The 18,739-nt window shown below is 29.0% G+C and overlaps 4 protein-coding genes across 4 annotated transcripts; 2 read left to right on the forward strand and 2 right to left on the reverse strand.

Annotated features, from left to right (window-relative positions):
* Positions 1–8,276: 8,276 nt before the first annotated feature.
* Positions 8,277–9,470, forward strand: GO595_007393 (uncharacterized protein; the record flags this gene model as incomplete). The annotated part of the gene is made up of 1 exon (XM_067920853.1): positions 8,277–9,470. The coding sequence occupies one exon, from the start codon at positions 8,277–8,279 to the stop codon at positions 9,468–9,470; it is 1,194 nt and encodes a 397-aa protein (XP_067772303.1).
* A 218-nt stretch (positions 9,471–9,688) lies between these two features.
* Positions 9,689–10,342, forward strand: GO595_007394 (NLI interacting factor-like phosphatase family protein; the record flags this gene model as incomplete). The annotated part of the gene is made up of 1 exon (XM_067920854.1): positions 9,689–10,342. The coding sequence occupies one exon, from the start codon at positions 9,689–9,691 to the stop codon at positions 10,340–10,342; it is 654 nt and encodes a 217-aa protein (XP_067772304.1).
* A 69-nt stretch (positions 10,343–10,411) lies between these two features.
* Positions 10,412–12,469, reverse strand: GO595_007395 (DUF5057 domain-containing protein; the record flags this gene model as incomplete). The annotated part of the gene is made up of 1 exon (XM_067920855.1): positions 10,412–12,469. One exon carries the CDS (start codon positions 12,467–12,469, stop codon positions 10,412–10,414), a length of 2,058 nt encoding a protein of 685 aa, XP_067772305.1.
* A 1,426-nt stretch (positions 12,470–13,895) lies between these two features.
* On the reverse strand, positions 13,896–15,914 carry GO595_007396 (TPR-repeat-containing protein; the record flags this gene model as incomplete). The annotated part of the gene is made up of 1 exon (XM_067920856.1): positions 13,896–15,914. The coding sequence occupies one exon, from the start codon at positions 15,912–15,914 to the stop codon at positions 13,896–13,898; it is 2,019 nt and encodes a 672-aa protein (XP_067772306.1).
* Positions 15,915–18,739: the final 2,825 nt, after the last annotated feature.

Below are 18,739 nucleotides of genomic sequence, written 5' to 3' on the forward strand. Positions count from 1 at the left end.
TATATAGCAATTCCTGTTCAAGGCATATTATAATAGTAATAATATATATAATAGTAATAATATATATAATAGTAATAATATATATAATAGTAATAATATATATAATAGTAATAATATATATAATAGTAATAATATATATAATAGTAATAATATATATAATAGTAATAATATATATAATAGTAATAATATATATAATAGTAATAATATATATAATAGTAATAATATATATAATAGTAATAATATATATAATAGTAATAATATATTATTTATTATGATCCTGATATTAGCATATATCATACTAGAAGCTTATAAATAATTCATATTATTTATTTTATTCATCGATTTAAATATAATTTACACTACTATTCATTTATTATTTGATATTGTTTACACAATATAATAGTAGTTTAATATTGTTCACACTACTATTTCAAAAAATAAAATAAAATCAGAAATGTAGATTTTGTTATCCGCTTATGTGATAATTATATGAATTTTTCATTTTGCTATATAAGTTGACTAAAACCAAAGTGAAAATATAATAGCTTATACCTAATTACATATAGTTAATCTTACAATTTATGGATATACACACATAGACCCACTCGATGAAAATAATCAACTTATATTTGTTTTTTATATAAAAATTATCATTTATTTGACAACGAAATTGTTAATCTTAATTTTTTTATATTTCAGAACAAATTTTGATCATGTGATATCACATATGCTATATATTTCATAAATGATATATAATAAATTAAAAAAAATACGAATTAAACGATTCATACATATTTTTAATCAAATTAGAATTAAACAAAATTTTAATTATATTCTATTTCATCTGTATTCATAGACAATTTTTTGCTGCATTTATATTAATATTCGAAATATATATTTGATTTTATTCACATAAACAAAGTTCACATGTTTATGATTGTTACGCTAATAAAATACTTTCAATCTTAGACATACAAAATGATTTATGAAATTGAATTTTTTTTATTCAATTTTGATCAATGCAAAACGACAATTATCGCATTCAATTTCATTAATTAATTTTATATTATACAGTACGGCATTTATTTTATTTCAATTTCATTTATTCAATTTCATATGGCCTAAATAGTCACTTATCGAAAAAAAATTAATAATTTGATAGCATAAACTATACGATAATTCAATTCAAACGACCGTTATGCCCTGGAAATACGATTCCCTAGACGAAATGGTGTAAACGTGCGATTGTCGGCATCCGTTGAGCAATGACATGTTATATGAAATGATGTTTACAAAAATGTTACGTGAAAAAACGAAAATGTTATGTGAAATTATAAAAAAGTGGTTTCGCTAAAAATTCAATAGTGCTGTATCTCGAACCAACGACTTTACACAAAAAGTGACACACAAATCAGAAAAACATATATAAAAAATCAAAAGTCAAAGTCAACCTAAAACTTAACCTTGCTTTTAACCTTTCAGTAGCTCTTGCAAACTCGCAATTTCAGCGTTAAATCATTCAAAAAATGCTCATTTCCTCCGATTCGTAAAGGGTTAAAGAAAGGGTAAAAAAAAAGGTTAAAGTTAACCCTCAAAATTTTAACGATACTTTTTAAGTTCAAAATGACAGCTAATAACAATCTTAAGCTCAAAACACTAGAATCCACATAGGATTAACATCAAAACACTAAAATCTACATAAAATTAACAACAACTCAGCCGGATTCATGACTCACACATTTGAAAAATAGATGCCATCATGAATTTATATATATTTAATCACTTTCAATCAAAACCAACAAATTTATTAGAATCAACCGCGTTTACTCCGTTCATTTTTTAGTTTATGTAGCGCGGGATTGAGCAAAGCGTGAAACGCGGGACTTAATTAGCGCTATGTGTGTGTGTGTGTTGTACTTCACTATTGTTATTATTAATAATAACTTTACAATTAGCACTAGAACTATTATGTTCAGTATTATTCTTCCCTACATGTGGTGAGAAATCACTTATTTTGATCATAAAAAAATAATGATTCTAATTTATTTATTTAATATCCAGCAACTTGTTTTATATAAGCACCGATAGCATCTTTGATAGCATCTTGTTCATGATTCTTTTTTTCTAACATTTCAGTAACAGCTTTTTTACAAGCACTAGTATAATAATTTTCACCAGTTTCTTCCATAACAAACTTTTTAGCTTCATCAAATTTTTCTTGTAATCCATAAGGTGTTAATAATTCTTGCACTCTAGGAATAACAAATTTTCTATACATTTCAGCTGACACAGTGAGTATAGGACACAATGCCTTTGCTCTTTTCGTATTTGCTACACCTCTAGTTTGTTCCATATTTGTCATAAGTTCACGATAAAGTGGCTTAATAATATGACTAGTAAATGCGATTTTTTTCGATTTATGCAACTAAATTGAAAAATAGAAAAAAATAATTTGCCAATTATTCAGTGATTTTTCTCATTAACAGATGATATTATTCAAGAAACTTCGAATGTTTGACTAATTTAATCCTGATTTATCGCAAAACTATAGCCAACAATTATTTTCGCCTTTTTTTAATTCAAAAACTATTGTTTAAATTTTCTCACAAAAAGTTAATTTGGCGCCCTTTTGCATTGACCAAAAAGTTTCCAAACTTGTCACAACTGATTTACTTAATGCGTTAAATACTGCAATAGATGTTCAACCACATCAACATTAAGCTATTGATTATTATTAATGTTAACATTTTTACAGATCCCAAACAGAGCTACATCTTCATAAATTGAAATAGAAATAATCGTTTGTTATTCAATTTCGCTATCGGCTAGATAATTCACATTAGTAGGATATAACCCAAAAAATTTCTATACTAGCAAATCAAATATAAATTTAAACATATGTTGGACTGTTTAGTATTATGCAATTATAAAGTTATGTGAATTTTTGTTCTACAGATTTTGAGAAAAAGTGATTTAATTTGATATATCTACTTTGGCTATATCCATTATTTTTAAATTTGTGGTTATAATATTTTTTTTGCCATTAAATATTAAAATTATTTATATAATTATCTATAGAAATTATGATTAAATAGAAGAGATATGACCTCATTTCAAATGCCTTTGTTTCGGTTTTTTTTCACCATTTTTCTTAAATTCTATATATATTTAAAGTATTTTATTTTTGATTTTTTAGATTTTAAATTTTATTTTATATTTTTATGTGCTTACATGGTAAAAACAATCATTTTTCTCCTGAGAATCAATTTCACAAAAATGCATCATGTTTTAAAATAATATTTTTTTTTTTCAAATCATATTGATTATTATTAATGTTAACATTAATGTTAAAAATAAAATTTTATTTTTTCATATGATTAATATATTTATCCATTATAATTTATAATTTGTATTTAATTTTTGATAATATTCTTTGTGTTATTTGATATGAAACTGTTAAACACTTATTTTAGTTTTCGATCCCATAACAAATCATACACTGGTTATGCTTTCTCTAACCTTTAATTTTAATAAAAATGTCCAAAAAAATACAACAATACTCAATGACTATATAAAATTTGAAATAAATATATTTAATTGAAATACTTATGTACTTAATTATATCGATAAATTAAGGTAAGGTACACAATTTAAAAATTTCACTATTTCGTTTTTATTAAAATTAATAGTAGTCAATATGAATCATATACATGTTTTTAGAATGATGAGATTACAAATATAAGCTTGATATTATTAACAACTATAACACAAACTATATCCTATTTATTTGTATTATCATTTTATTTGTCTCTCTTTTATTTATATTTTCATGCAGCTCTTACCAAGCACAGAAAATTATTGCGAAATGTTAGATTGTTTTTTACCATAAGTTGTTGGAGGTCTTAAAAGAGCATGGAACAAAAACACACGAAGCGTCAATGAATGCATGATTTCATAAAACGAGGAAATCATTAACACCATTGTTACTACATATGTCTGTTGGAGTAGCATTAAATACAATAATTTTGTGAGTGCAACTTTTGATGCTAATGAATGTATCATTAACAAATTTGCAAAAAATATTAACTTCGAAGACCTCGGACAATTTTGTTATAATATGTATATCAATATCATTTCTGTATTGATAAAATAATTAAACATTATTTTTTACATTGAATTTTCTATATCATCATCGATACTTTATTACCTGATTCTCTCTATATTTTTCTATACTCATATTTAGAATTTTTTTTTACTAATCATTAATTAAAATTGTATTAAAAAAGTTTTTTATAACTTTAATAAATTCATCGAAAATTATTTTGGAATATTCGAACCTTTTCCATCTATCGTTCACCGATAGCATATGGGGAATGACATAATTATTTTTAAAAATTTAAATTTCCAATCCGATGTTTGATGTCTATTTTATTCGTAACACAAATCATTTATCATATCATATAACATCAATTTTTTTGTTAATGAGTTCAAATTATAAATTTTGAACTACGGTTTAACAGTATTAACAGTATTATTTCTTAATCGATAATACATAATCATAATGTACATCATTAAAATCAAAGAAAACTTCCATATTTATCTTAATATTTATTTTCATTTTAAAGATATTTACCAGTAATTTCTTTTTTGAAGTGAAATTTTTGAAAGGAAGATTTGTCTTAAATCTTAGAATAATACTTTTGTGTCTTATTTTTTGGACTCACAAATCATTTTCACTATTATTTTATTTTCGTAGTATTAAGAATGATTGCTCTGATATTTTACTATCTAATAGTACCCACATTTGGAAAATTTGATAATCAAACAAAAACACTTACAATAGAAACCATGGAAGATTTTAAAAATGCATCTACCTACAAAAAAGAAACATTAACTTTGATTATCGGTGATAATATTACTTCAACTCCACCCGATGCATTTAGTGAGTGGGGTAATCTAGCAACTGTTCAAATTGGAAATTCATTATCTCATATTGGTAATGAAACATTTTTTAGATGCACAAATTTGTCATATGTTACCTTTGGCCCAAATGTTACTATAGTTCGTGAAGGCGCATTTTTTGGCTGCATTAAATTATCAAAAGTTATTTTCAATGAAAAATTGATTAAAATTTATCAATATTCATTTACGGAATGCCACAACTTATCGGAAGTAATTTTTAACGAAAAACTGACCAGTATTGGCATGGAAGCATTTTCAGCTTGTTCACTTGTGCAAATTAAATTACCAAATTCACTCACTACAATTGGAAGATATGCATTTTTTCGTTGTTTTAATTTATCAGATGTCACCTTTGGAAATAACATAACTACAATTGAGAATGGTGCATTCAGCTTTTGCAAATCTCTTAAAAAGATCGAAATTCCAAATTCAATAACTATTCTCAGTAGGGGGGTTTTTGCATTTTGTTATAATCTATCAGTTGTTATTATAGGTGAAAATCTGGTTTCAATTGATTATCATACATTCTATGAATGTAAATCTCTAACTTGTGTTTATTATAAAGGTCACTCAGAACCTAAAATTGATGAAGAAGCATTTGATAAAACTCCTCTCAAATATGTAATGACATTAGATTCTTAGAATTCAACAAAATTCGGTAAATTCAATGTATCAATTGGATCCACAATCGAAAAATGTGGTCCATGGCCAACACGCACAATCCCTGAATCGATCACATTTACACATTCGAATACAATTACAAATGCAAATACATCTTCACCATCAACATATACAAATTCTATCATATATTCTATTTCATTCACGAATTCAAATATAATTACAAATGCAAATACATCTTCACCATCAACATATACAAATTCTAACATATATTCTATTTCATTCACGAATTCAAATATTACATCAAATTCTTTTCCATCAGGAGCTACTTCAAAAACTGTCCAGTTTGCTTTTGGCGTAAGTATTTTTTCATTATTATTTTTAATTTTATTCTAATAAACATTTCTGTGTAACCTTTTCAAAATCATATAATTACTTCAATAAATAATTTTAATGATTTCAACTTTTCGATGAGTAAATAACATCAATTCTCTTTGTGATTTTTTTGCTTAAAATTTATTGTTAATGGATAAAAAAATCATCTTTTTTTACTTCTATTAATATAATAATAATATTGTGCCCATTTTAAGATGTTCATGGTTTAATATGGTGGTATACATAATAAGATATCTTATTCAACTTTAAAAAAAATTCATTATTATCCATTTTAACTAAATTTTTGAGTTAAAGAGTTTTTTAATTAAAATGAGAGAATCAAAACAGGAAAGGCAAGCATGCAATGGTTATGATCGTCTTGATTAAATCATTAGCTCCCTTGATGGGAGAAATTTTGTGAATGACTATTGTCTATTCATAACAAATACAACAACATATTTTATTTTGGCTTCGGTTCAGTTTCAGCGCCAGTGTTAAATCTCTGATGAAAAAAGCCGATAAACACAAAAAGTTTTATTCAAACAGAGTTTTCAAATACACGTTAACGTTCACTCCAATTCGAAAAATTCGAATTTGGAATTTTCAAAATTTTCAATTTCTTCATTTCGTTCGGGATATTCATCCAATCTATAATTCACGTATATCCAATATGCAACGTTCCTTACTTCTTTTTCAGTGAACATTGCTAGATTCAAAGGGAATGAATTCATTATTTTAGAAATCACCAAATTTTCTACGATATTTTTTTACAACAAAGTATTTATTAAAATTTTCTTTTCTTATATGATATGATACTTCTATTTCTGATTCAATATATTTTATGGATATAAATGACTGTTCATTAAATACTACCATGATTTTGTTAATTTTATTAAATTTGAACATTTTACCACACAAGAAAACATTGTAAATTAGGCTATCTTAAAAAAAATTTCTATAATACTATATAGAACTTGTAAAAGAGAGATTAAATTAATTGATACCATATTCTTTATAGAAAATTATATTTGATGACATTTTTGAGTTCCAACTCTTTCATTCCATTTGAAAATCAAAAAAGTGACAATTTTAAATTAATGAATTAATTATTTAACATAATATTACTTAATGTTTCATTTATTTAATTGAATGTATCAACACATAATTGTTGAATTTTTATTTCATTCATTAATAACAAATTCAGCTTTACCTCCACTAACTCCGGGATGATGACGAAAACGATTAGCCGAATACTTTCTGTTTTCTCAGTTTTCCTTCTATCTTAAATGACTATATTTAATTACTTTAAATACACAGCGTTATTACTCTTCAAGGTTGAAAAATTATGGATTGAAGAATCAACAAATTCGTTGCTTAATGAATTCATGTGAATGTTGAAACATATTACACAAATTTTACAAAAAACAAAGCAAATTCATTGGATACCTTTAACTAGGGTCGCCTTTAATTCTTTTAGCTAACTCAACATCTTTTTTCATCAGAGTTACTCTACTTGCATGTATTGTACACAAAACTCCATCTTCCATTGTTCCAACAATAAATGCCTCAGAAGCTTCTTGTAATGCTTGGAGAGCTCTTTCATTGAATTTAATCGTTGGATTTATTTTTTCTGCGATTTCCCTGACAACTCTTCTAAATGGTGCTTTTGGGATTAAAAAGTTTATCTCTCTTTGATACCTCATGACTTCTTTTATAAATTTGTTTCTTGGTTTTGGGCGTCTTATTTTTTTAATCTTTCTTGGTTCATCCCATTCGAAATAAGAAGGCTGACTTTCAAGCTTCCTTTGCCCCATTATCTCTTTTTGCGCACTTTCTATGACCACATTTGGCTTTTCGGCGTAAATTCGTTGCATTTTGTTACAACATCAAAAATTTGATGCGTCTCACAGATCAAATAAATTTAAATACAAATTCAGTTTCTCTATTATCAAAATATATATTTTATTGTAATCAGCAGCTTTAAATTTTTATTCTTGATAAGACTTTTAAGAATTTAATAAAAATTAATTTGTAAATTTAAATTTCATCGAAAACATATTCCATTTTCCCTCCTGCCACAAAATGTACGTTACAACTAGTGAGTTATCTTGTTGTAAACATTTAAGAAAGCAGTAAAACACTTTGATGAATTAAATTTCATCGAAACAAAACATTTTATTGTTTGTCAAGCCACTTTTTGATTAATATCGGTACGGTTTTACCAAGAAAATCAAGAATTTTCCGTTCAAAATTATGGCACTTTTTGGTTCATGCACATGAAGAGAAACAGTTCAAAGCCATTTTTTTTGTATTAATCATCAATGATTGGACCAAAAGTAATACCAGCAAATACATTTGAAAAGATTCAGCTCAGTATCGGATGTTATTGCCAATTAACATTAAAAGTTAAACCTTCACATGTTAAACTTGTTCATGAAATCTCTAAAAAAGCAGTTGGTTGTAGAACATTATTTGACGGAGGAAATTATGTTTATACACCAAATGAGTGTCCTGTTTTTAAAATTTCTGATAATTTTCCATCTCTCGAATCAACTCAATCATATGTTGCAACTCATTTTACCTTGCCTGAATCTGTAAGGCTCGCATCAATATGTTACAACAATGACACCATTATTCTCAATAGTAATCATTCTTCAATGGATGGTGGGTACATGAAACTTCTTCTTAATTACTTAACAGGAGCAAAAGTTCCCTTTGATCCCGACCATTACATTCATGAATCTGTTTACGACACATTCTCCGAATCTATACACAACGCACAAGGCAACGCAGATTACTCGAGCACAAAAATCATTGTAAAAAAACCGAAACCGCTCAAACCGCATCTCACATCACATTACATTCCATTTGATATTCCTATAAATGAACTCTCAACTTTCCACAATGGTAAATGCAAAGGGATGACAGACATGATATGGAGTTCTGTAATTCTTTCTGTTTCTGCATCCAATGGTGAATTTACTGATTCTAAAGTTATGACTGCAGTTGATTTAAGACGTGAACTAAAGAATCCTAGTTGGTCCAATGCAAATCTAGACAGTATGATTTCGGTAAATGCTAATGGAATCACAAAAGATTCATCTGTTGGAGAAATGAAGAGGACGTTAAGGGTGAATTTCACTGACAAAATTGAAAAAAGTGACACAGTATTCAAATATTTGAGAGGTGTAACCGATGGGAGCATCAAGTGGCCCGATTATCCTGTTTGCAGCACATCTAATATTGGAGTGCTTAAGACAGGTGGTGACATTATAGATGTGAATGTTGGTACATCAGTAACATCTGCTGGCGGTCCTCCAGGTTCAATATCATTGAACTCTATATGTGTTGATAATAAGGTTTTTAGAGGAAGGTTATATTGCTCTCCCTTTGTCTTTGATCATGATGAAGCAAAAAAGCTTGCTGAGACAATGAAATATTGTTTGATGCATGTGAAGGATGACATGAAAATTGAAAGTGTAGTTGAGGATTTGAAACAAAAATTTCATTATTAAAATTATATTTGCAATACATTTTAATGTTTTGGAAGTTTTTTTCTTTTATAAATGATCAATTGTGAATTAACATTTGAGCAATTACTTTACAGTTATGGTTTCGTGTAATGCATTACAAAAATATTTTTATGTATCTTTTTTTTAAGAAAGAATCACATCCATGTGTGAGGGTGTAAAATGCTAAAAAAATGCCTATGAACGATTAAAACGAATTCAATATGTTTGAACAAAGTATACCGTTTACTTTTTTGGGCTTCCATTTGATGGCTAGATTCGTAGAAAATCTACAAATTTCCTACCTTCATGCAGTCGAATCCCAACAAAGAAGTGTTTGTTTTGTGAATTCAAATTTATCTACACCACACAAAACATTAATTCTTGATCTTGATGAAACATTAGTCCATTCTTCCTTTTACCGACCACAAACGTATGATTTTTCTGTTAAATTTTGTTTCCAATGTAAGCCATTTGAAATCTTTGTACAAAAGCGCCCAGGTCTTGATTTTTTTCTTCAAACATTATTTCAATTATTTGAAATATACATATTTACAGCATCTTTAGAAGAGTACTCATTGCCTGTTATACGTGCCCTCATTCCCAATTTTCCGATTTCTAATATCCGTTCGAGAAAAGATTGTAAGTATTTCAATGGTTCTTTTATTAAAGACCTCTCCATATTCAACCGCGACCTCAGCCAGATATTAATTGTCGACAATTCTACGACGTCATATTGTTTGCAGCCGCAAAACGGAATTGCTGCCACCACTTGGACCGGCGACGCGCTGGACTCAGAGCTAAACGGCAGAATCCTCCCGATACTGCTCAGGTGCTGCGATGTGGACGACGTCAGGCGAACAATCGCCAACGCGTAATTTGTTTATGTAAAAGTGACAATGTTTATTTGGTTTACAAAAAGTGTTTCAAGCGAAGTCAAGTATTTATTAATTGGCTTGTACATCGAAATCTTCAGCGAATGGATCGTCGGCTGCTTCGTTGTAGAGTGGGTTCTCATAGTTAACTGTTGCATCTTTCTCAACATGCTGATTGTATCCTTCGCCAATTTCTTGCACTGGTGGTTTGGATCCAAATTTAAGAAACACTGCAACGGCTGCGGCGACAATGGCAACAACACCTACTGCAACACCGCCGGCAATGTAATACGTCATGTTCTTCTTTTGTTCTTCTTCATATTGCTGTCTGAGCCATTCTGAGTATTGGTCTGATGATAAATATGGAGGGAATGAACGCGATGGAGAACGCGTGGGTGTTGCCATTGGCGACTGTGATGGTGTTGCCATTGGCGATTGAGAAAGTGATGGTGAACGTGTTGGCTCTAGTGGGGATTGTGTTGGTGTTGGATGTGGTGACTGCGATACGGAAGGCGATGCTGATGGTGATGCTGATGGTGAACGTGAAGCTGAAGCTGATGGTGAACGTGAAGCTGAAGCAGATGGCGATGGTGATCGCGATGGTGTTGCAGCTGGGACTGGGATTTTAACACTTGCAATATCACTTACTTTACCTGCACCATCAACAGCAGCAACATAAACAGTCATTCCATTAGAGATTTGTTCAGAATTAAGTGGGATGAAAGTGCTTTTTGTATCAAGTGTCAATTGATTTGTACTAGTAATAGTTTTATCTGTAATTGCGTAAATGTAATGATCAACTCCTGTTGTAACAGTTACTTCTACTTCATCTGATGTAAGATAAGGTTTTGTGAAATCATTTCTGTTGTATGCTTCAACTTTAAATCTGTATTTAGATCCTTTATCAGTACTTTCGATTTCTACACCATATTCGTTTGGTTTATATTTCAAATCTTGGATTGTTGGCGCTGCATTATCTTGTGATGAATGATCTTCTGCAAATGTGTATGTAGTTCTTTGGTTTAAGTAGTATATTGTGTTTGCGATAACTTTTCTTTCATCTTCTGTTGAGTCACAATTACTGTGACCTGTTTGAATCATAGCTGTGTTGTCTTTAGTTGTAAGATAGAAGTTATGTTTGAGACCATATTTATCTTCGGTAACTGTGTCTTTGTTAAATGTCATCCAAACATCGCCAATGACTGCTTGATATGTTGTGTGTGCTTCTGGAATTGTTAAAACAGTTCCGGTTTTCCCAATTTCATATGGATAGTTTGTTAATAAGCCTTCACGTTGGATAGAAATTGTTTTAGATTTAATCATTTGATAGTATGGGGTACCTGTAAAGCCATTACCTGTGTAAGTGTTATCAACAGGTTTTGCATAAATTCCAAATTTTTCTCTGATGGATAATAAACTTTGGGGACCGGAACTAAATGAAAAATCTTGTGAAATGGAGTCGTGGCCTGTTAAGAAACCATACCCTTTCTCAATGTATGGAAGAATAAAATTCTTGGCTGTAGTTGTTTTGATAGAATAACCAGAGTTTGCATCCCATGTTCCAAATACAATTACTTCATAGTCATAAATAAAGCAGTCATCTGAACCAACTTTACATTCACTACTAATTCGACTTTCGAAAGTATTGATAGAAATTGGATCAACATATATAAGTTGTTCTCCTGTGGTGGTGTCTACACCGTAAGGATCAAATTTTTCCGTATGACCACTTTCTCTAATATAACCACCTTCCATCCAAACTTTAAGAGCTGCTGATTTCGGCAAATATTCTTCTTTTGCATTTTCATCTGTGCCAAACTTAAAATAGACCTTGTAAGAATTATATTGGCCTTGATTATTGGCAGCTTGACCTTTATTGCCATCAAATTGACTTGGATAGATATTCAAGACGTTAACTCTTGAACCTTTCAAGTATGTACTTATTTGCTTCCAATCAGTCCATTCATCATCTTCGTAGCTTTTTTGGAATAGCTTATAAAAAATTGATTGATCAGAAAGATTTGTCCATGAAAGATATGTACCACCTTTTCCATTTGCGTAAGAGGTATTAACTGTCGCTGTTATTTTTAATGATTCTTCATAGGTAAGAGAAAGAAGAAACAAAAACATGATTTGACATTTGACAGCTTTGACAGAAAAATATAAACAACAATTTTATCAAAGATGATGTACTTAAACTAGTATAATTGCAATAATAATATATCATTGTTAATTTTATATATAATTTCTGAATAAAATTAATGTATATCATAATTTTGGTAAGATATTTATATTTTTGTTATGTAAGGAAACTTTTAACAGTTCCCACAAAAGCTGTTTAACAACCCAACCGAAACCGTTTTGAAAAAATATAAATATCTTAATATACCACTAAGACACATGAAAATTGGATTTTTATATCATTTGAAAATATTCATATATAATAAATTTGATATATAATGGTATGATTATAGTTTGAAAATAATATAAATACGATTTTATTCATTTGCTTTCTTTCTCATTTTTCAATATAAATCAAAATTTCAAAAGTAAGTGCGAAGAATAACCGATAAACCTCTGAATTTCACCACGTTGTCGGCCTCAAGGTTTTTTCTAGGGAGCTTGAACACAAAAAAGTGACTTTTTGTACGTACTCCAACAAGAAGTTATAGGAAAAATTTTTACTTATAAGCACAAACTCATTAAATTTGATGCCTCATTCTATAATATTACCGGTTTTATTAACCAAAATTATATATTTTCTTTAAATCTCGTAATTTTGATTCGAAATTTAATATTGAATTTATATATATTTCTTATTTTGATGTTTAATTGACCGTGTGGCGTGTACCATGTCATCATCGTGTTGTTTGCTTAAAGTGTAATAATTTAATGTATCCTCGAATGAATTTGGAGCGGCAAACGGAACAGCGAGAAATCCCCGCTAAAATGTATTCAAAAAGCAGAATAACATACAATACTTCATCAAAATACAACTCAAAAAGCTTTGTCGTTTAACGGTCATTGGTTACGCGCTCCTGGCTGTTCAGGTTAATTCAAACAAGAACGACCACCCACTGGTGACGTATTAAACTCTCAGCAGTTTGGTGCGCGCCATAATTGTTCGTTGAGGATCTATTCATTTATTTAATACACCATATTTAGATACTTGATACTCATTCATTAATACAACTTTAAATATTATTTATTCTTTTGATGCTCATGTACTTATTCAATACCCCCTATTTAGTCATTTAATCCATCTTCCTCATTCATAATAATTTTTTGGATCTTCTTTATTCATTTAATAAATTTTGTTTAACCATTTGCAAGTTAATGTGCTTCAATTATTTGCTATCATTAGTGCCTCGTTTGGTTGTTCGTGCCTCATTTAACCCATTTATTCAAGTAATAAAATTAGAGAACAATTATCACATTCCTTTCCGAACATGTGACTCAGCTGTAAGTGGCGCACGGAAATGTTAAACTGAAACTTAATCAAAAACAAATTCCCAAAAATCCCTTTTTATTGTCGAAGAAAATTTGGTATAAATATTTACTCGTCATCGAAATCGTCAGCGAATGGATCATCTTCTGCTTCGTTGTAGAGTGGGTTCTCATAGTTAACTGTGGAATCCTTTTCGACGTGTTGGTTAAATCCTTCGCCAATTTCTTGCACTGGTGGTTTGGATCCAAATTTAAGAAACACTGCAACGGCTGCGGCGACAATGGCAACAACACCTGCTGCAACACCACCGGCAATGTAATACGTCATGTTCTTCTTTTGTTCCTCTTCATATTGCTGTCTGAGCCATTCTGAGTATTGGTCTGATGATAAATACGGAGGAAATGAACGCGATGGAGAACGCGTGGGGTCTGGTGATTCTGTGGGTGACTTTGTGGGTGATTGTGATGGTGACTCAGTTGGTGAACGTGTTGGTACTAATGGCGATGGCGAACGTGATGGCGTTGGTGAACTTGATGGCGTTGGTGAACGTGATGGTGATGGCGTTGGTGAACGTGATGGCGATGGTGAACGTGATGGTGATGGTGATCGCGATGGTGTTGCTTCTGGGACTGGAATAGTATACTTTTTAATTTCCCCAACGTTTCCTGCTCCATCAACAGCCGCAACAAACACATTCATTCCGTTTGACACTTCCTTTGAGTTAAATTGAATGTAATCATCTTTTGTTGAACTTGTTAAATCGTTAACAGTAACACTGTTCTCACTTGTTATTGTATAAATGTAATGATGAATTCCTGTGGAAACAGTTATTTCCTTAATGCCTGATTCAGCATAAACTTGATCATTAGATCTCGTAAGTGCTTGAACTTTGAACCTGTATTTAGATCCTTTATCAGTGCCATCAAGGTAAACTCTATATGTTGCTTCATCAGGTCTAAAGTTAAATGTTGGTGCTTCGTAATCTTGTGATGAATGATCTTCTGCGAATGTTTCATAAGTTCTTTGGTTTAAGTAGTATATTGTGTTTGCAATAACTTTTCTTTCATCTTCTGTTGATTCACAATTACTGTGACCTGTTTGAATCATAGCTGTGTTGTTTTTAGTTGTAAGATAGAAGTTATGTTGGAGACCTGCACCATCTTTTTCTGTATTCGTATTAGTTCCCAATGTCATCCAAACATCGCCTGTTGTTGCTTGTGAGTTTGTGTGTGTTGTCGGTATTGTGAGAACTGTTCCAAGATCTCCAATTTGGTATGGATAGTTTGTTAATAAACCTTTGCGAACAATGGTAACAGTACTTTCTTGAATATATTTATAATTAATATTTCGATTATTATAAGTATTATCTGTGTAAATAGATTTAATTCCAAAAAGATCTCTGATTGCAAGTAAACTTGTTGCCTGATTACGAATATAGAAGTCATGCGCGATTGAATCATGTCCAGCTAGAAACCCATAACCTTTCTTGATGTAATTTGTCACTGCACCTTGGGCTGTTTTTGTTGAAATTCCATAGTAAGAGTTGGCATCCCATGTTCCAAAAACTATAACGTTGTACTTGTATAGGAACTCTTGATCATTTGCTTTATCTTCAAAGTCATTAATTGATATTGGTTCTACGTAAATTAGTTGTTCACCTGTAGAAGAATCAACACCAAAAGGTGTAAAATGTGTCACATCATTACCATCTTTCATGATACCACCTTCCATCCAAACCTTTAAAGACGCGGATTTTGGCAGTGTATGCCATGTATTAGTCCCTTCTTCATCCTTATATTGGAACTTAACATCGTGAGTAGCATAAGCATCTCCATCCCATTTAGATCTCTGACCTTTGTTTGAATTTTTATTGCTTGGATATATATTTAAAACATCAACACGTGTACCAGATTTATATGTGCTTATTTGTTTCCATGAACCGTATTTGCTATTATCGGTATCATAACTTTGTTGGAAAACTTTATAATATATGTCTTGATTTTCAATTTTTGACCAACTCAAATATGTACCACCTTTACCAGATGCATATGAAGCATTAACTTGAACATTTAAGCTAAGAGTTTCAAGAGCTTGACAATGAGCAAGGATTATCGAAACCACAAACATTTTTTGGAACAAAAACCGCAAAACCACAAAAAACAAATAAAAATTTCTAGGCTAAAATAATATTTATCGGGTATTGAATATAAATATATTATTTAATCATAATATTCTAGATAAATACAAATTATAAAAGTATAATATTATGTATTTAATAAGATAATTATGTTTTTATTTTTTTATTATTATAATTATCATATTTTTGTATTCAAATTTGAATACACCAATATAACGTTATATTTTCAATATTCTGAAAATAGTTATAACTTTCATAAAGTGTTAGAATGATAAATATTCAAAATTCTGAGTTGTAACTCGCCAAAAGCGTTTAAACAAATTTTAACCTAAACGGGCGGTTTATTTGTTGTTTAAATTCTGTCAAAATTCAACTCAGAAACATGAACAAGCAAGATTGATGAAATTTTAATATAAAATGTGAAGACTAATAATAATTGTAAACTATCCAAGTAAGTTATAATATCTATTATAATCGGATTAATTTCTGATAATTGCGGACATCGTAAAAAATAATCAATTGAATATTCGATTTTTTTTTATCGAAACGTTTTGAAAAATCGATTTTGTCGATAAAGTGACATGTTCCGATGATTTTACAAGTTTTGAATTGCTTGAGTTGTTATCCTGTCAAAAGTCGTTGAAACACTTCACCTCTCATGCTGTCACTTTCCGAAAGTGTCGCTGGGATTTGTGGGGACTTGAGTGTTCGCCTCATGTACGGTTATCATTATAGAAAAAGTGGTAAAATTTGAATGTTTTGAGTTAAATATGTAGAATTTTTGATTGGATAAAATGGCATTTTATTTATATAAAAATTTAATGAATTCGAAATTTATACACCCTGATTTATTTCAGATTTATTTTTCGTATCATCCTATTCTCGTTTAATGTTCTTTAACAAATTGCTCTTAAATATAAGAATAGTACCATATTTTATATAGATTTCACTATTTGAAAAAATAGACATGTCTATTTTATTAACTTTGAGAAAACAATAATAAAGAAAATAATATTATTGATTTAAAAAACATGAATATTCAACTACAGATTACACACTCAATCAAAAATAATGAAAACAAAAAATAGAAATGATTAAAGTTATAACCGAAAAATAATCTAAATCAATTTTTATGAGCAAGATGGAAAAAGCTTTAATTTATGAATAATCAATTTTTCTAATATTTTGATTCTCTCTTTGAATTCTATATATAATATTTCGATTGGGTAACTTCATTTAATGGTCGTAATCTGTATTTCCAATAAGTCAAATTTCTGTGAGAGATAATATAAATAATGTAAGAAAAAATGAAAAGACATATATAGAGACTGATTAAAATCAAAGTTTAATATAATTATCGAGTTTATTAAAAAAAAGGAATTAGGAATCAATAAACAGGAAAATCATTGTACTTATATATATAATTGTGATTGACATATATAATAAGAAAGAAATTATTTAACTGTAATTAAAATACTTTTGATTTACGCTATTATAAAAGAGGAAATAAAATATTTAAAGTATACAATTTATAAATCATGGATTTCTATTAAATAGTAATTATAAAAATTCACAGAGACTGTGCGATGTGTTGTTGTTAGCAGTCCCTTGTTTGACTGTAGATGTTTTGTCTATCCGAAGAAAAAGTAAAAATACCCTGATGCACTGAAAGATCACCCTTTTTTGTATGATAAGGCAAAATAACGTATTTTTTTGGAAATTTTTCTTCAATATCTCTAAATTACGAAATCATCCAAATGTGAAAATTTAACAAACAATTTCCCTTATTATAATGAATAATTTAACCTTGAAAGCTTCTAATTTATTAATATTTTTTTCTATGAAGTAACAATTATGTTTCTCACTTTTTAATGGAAATCAACACTTATTTAATATAAAAAATATTTTTCAACTATAATCCTTTTCATTGCCAAAGTTTCGGGTAAAAATAAGAAATTCATAATTATCAGATATGAAAGGAAGTTAAAACTCAATGATTTTTTTAAAATTATTTTTTCAATTTTGGAGACTATATTTATGAACTTATGTACTTTATTTAATCTATATTTCAAATCAAAAATTAAAATTTGTACAAAATTTTTTTTTATTAAGCAATTTGTTTTTTGCATATATCTTTTTTTATTTTCAAGAATTTCCTCTCAATTTTTGACATTTTATATATTCCTTCTTTCAAGTCTTAAAATTTTTCAAATTAAATCAATCATTCTACTTAGGGGTTGTTTTCATTACTTGGCCGGCTAAATAACGTTTGAATACGAATATTTATATTGTTTTTGAAAAAGTTACTTGTATCGATACAAGTTTTAGATATTATCATTATTTACCTGGCACTTGATCAAATGTTCAGTAATATTGATTTCAAAGATCATGATCAATTAATTATATTTAAAATTGATATCAAAGATGTTTTTCATAATAGCAAAGGTTTTCCTGTTTAATGGCTCCCTCTCTTGATTTCCGGATAAGTCAGTTCGACTTAAATATAAGTTATATGCCATTTTAATCGAGCCAAGCTCAAGGTTCTTTAAAAAATCATCATAACGAATGGTACGGTTATAGTTATGTATTGTATAGTTTATATTTGTAAAGCATTTAACTCAAAAAAGGGTGATCTTTTAGTGAATAAGGGTAAACATAAACATTATTTCTTCAATAAGATCTTAATAAATGAGTAAAATACAAAAAAATTCGAAATACCATTAAAGTACATATTATATTTGAAAATTTTTATTTTATAATGTAACCTGATTATTTTTATTACATAAGAAAATAATTGAGATTTTCCATTTTTTGA

The sequence above is a fragment of the Histomonas meleagridis genome (genome assembly GCF_020186115.1).
Source record: "Histomonas meleagridis strain 2922-C6/04-10x chromosome Unknown contig_53, whole genome shotgun sequence".
NCBI lineage: Eukaryota > Parabasalia > Tritrichomonadida > Dientamoebidae > Histomonas > Histomonas meleagridis.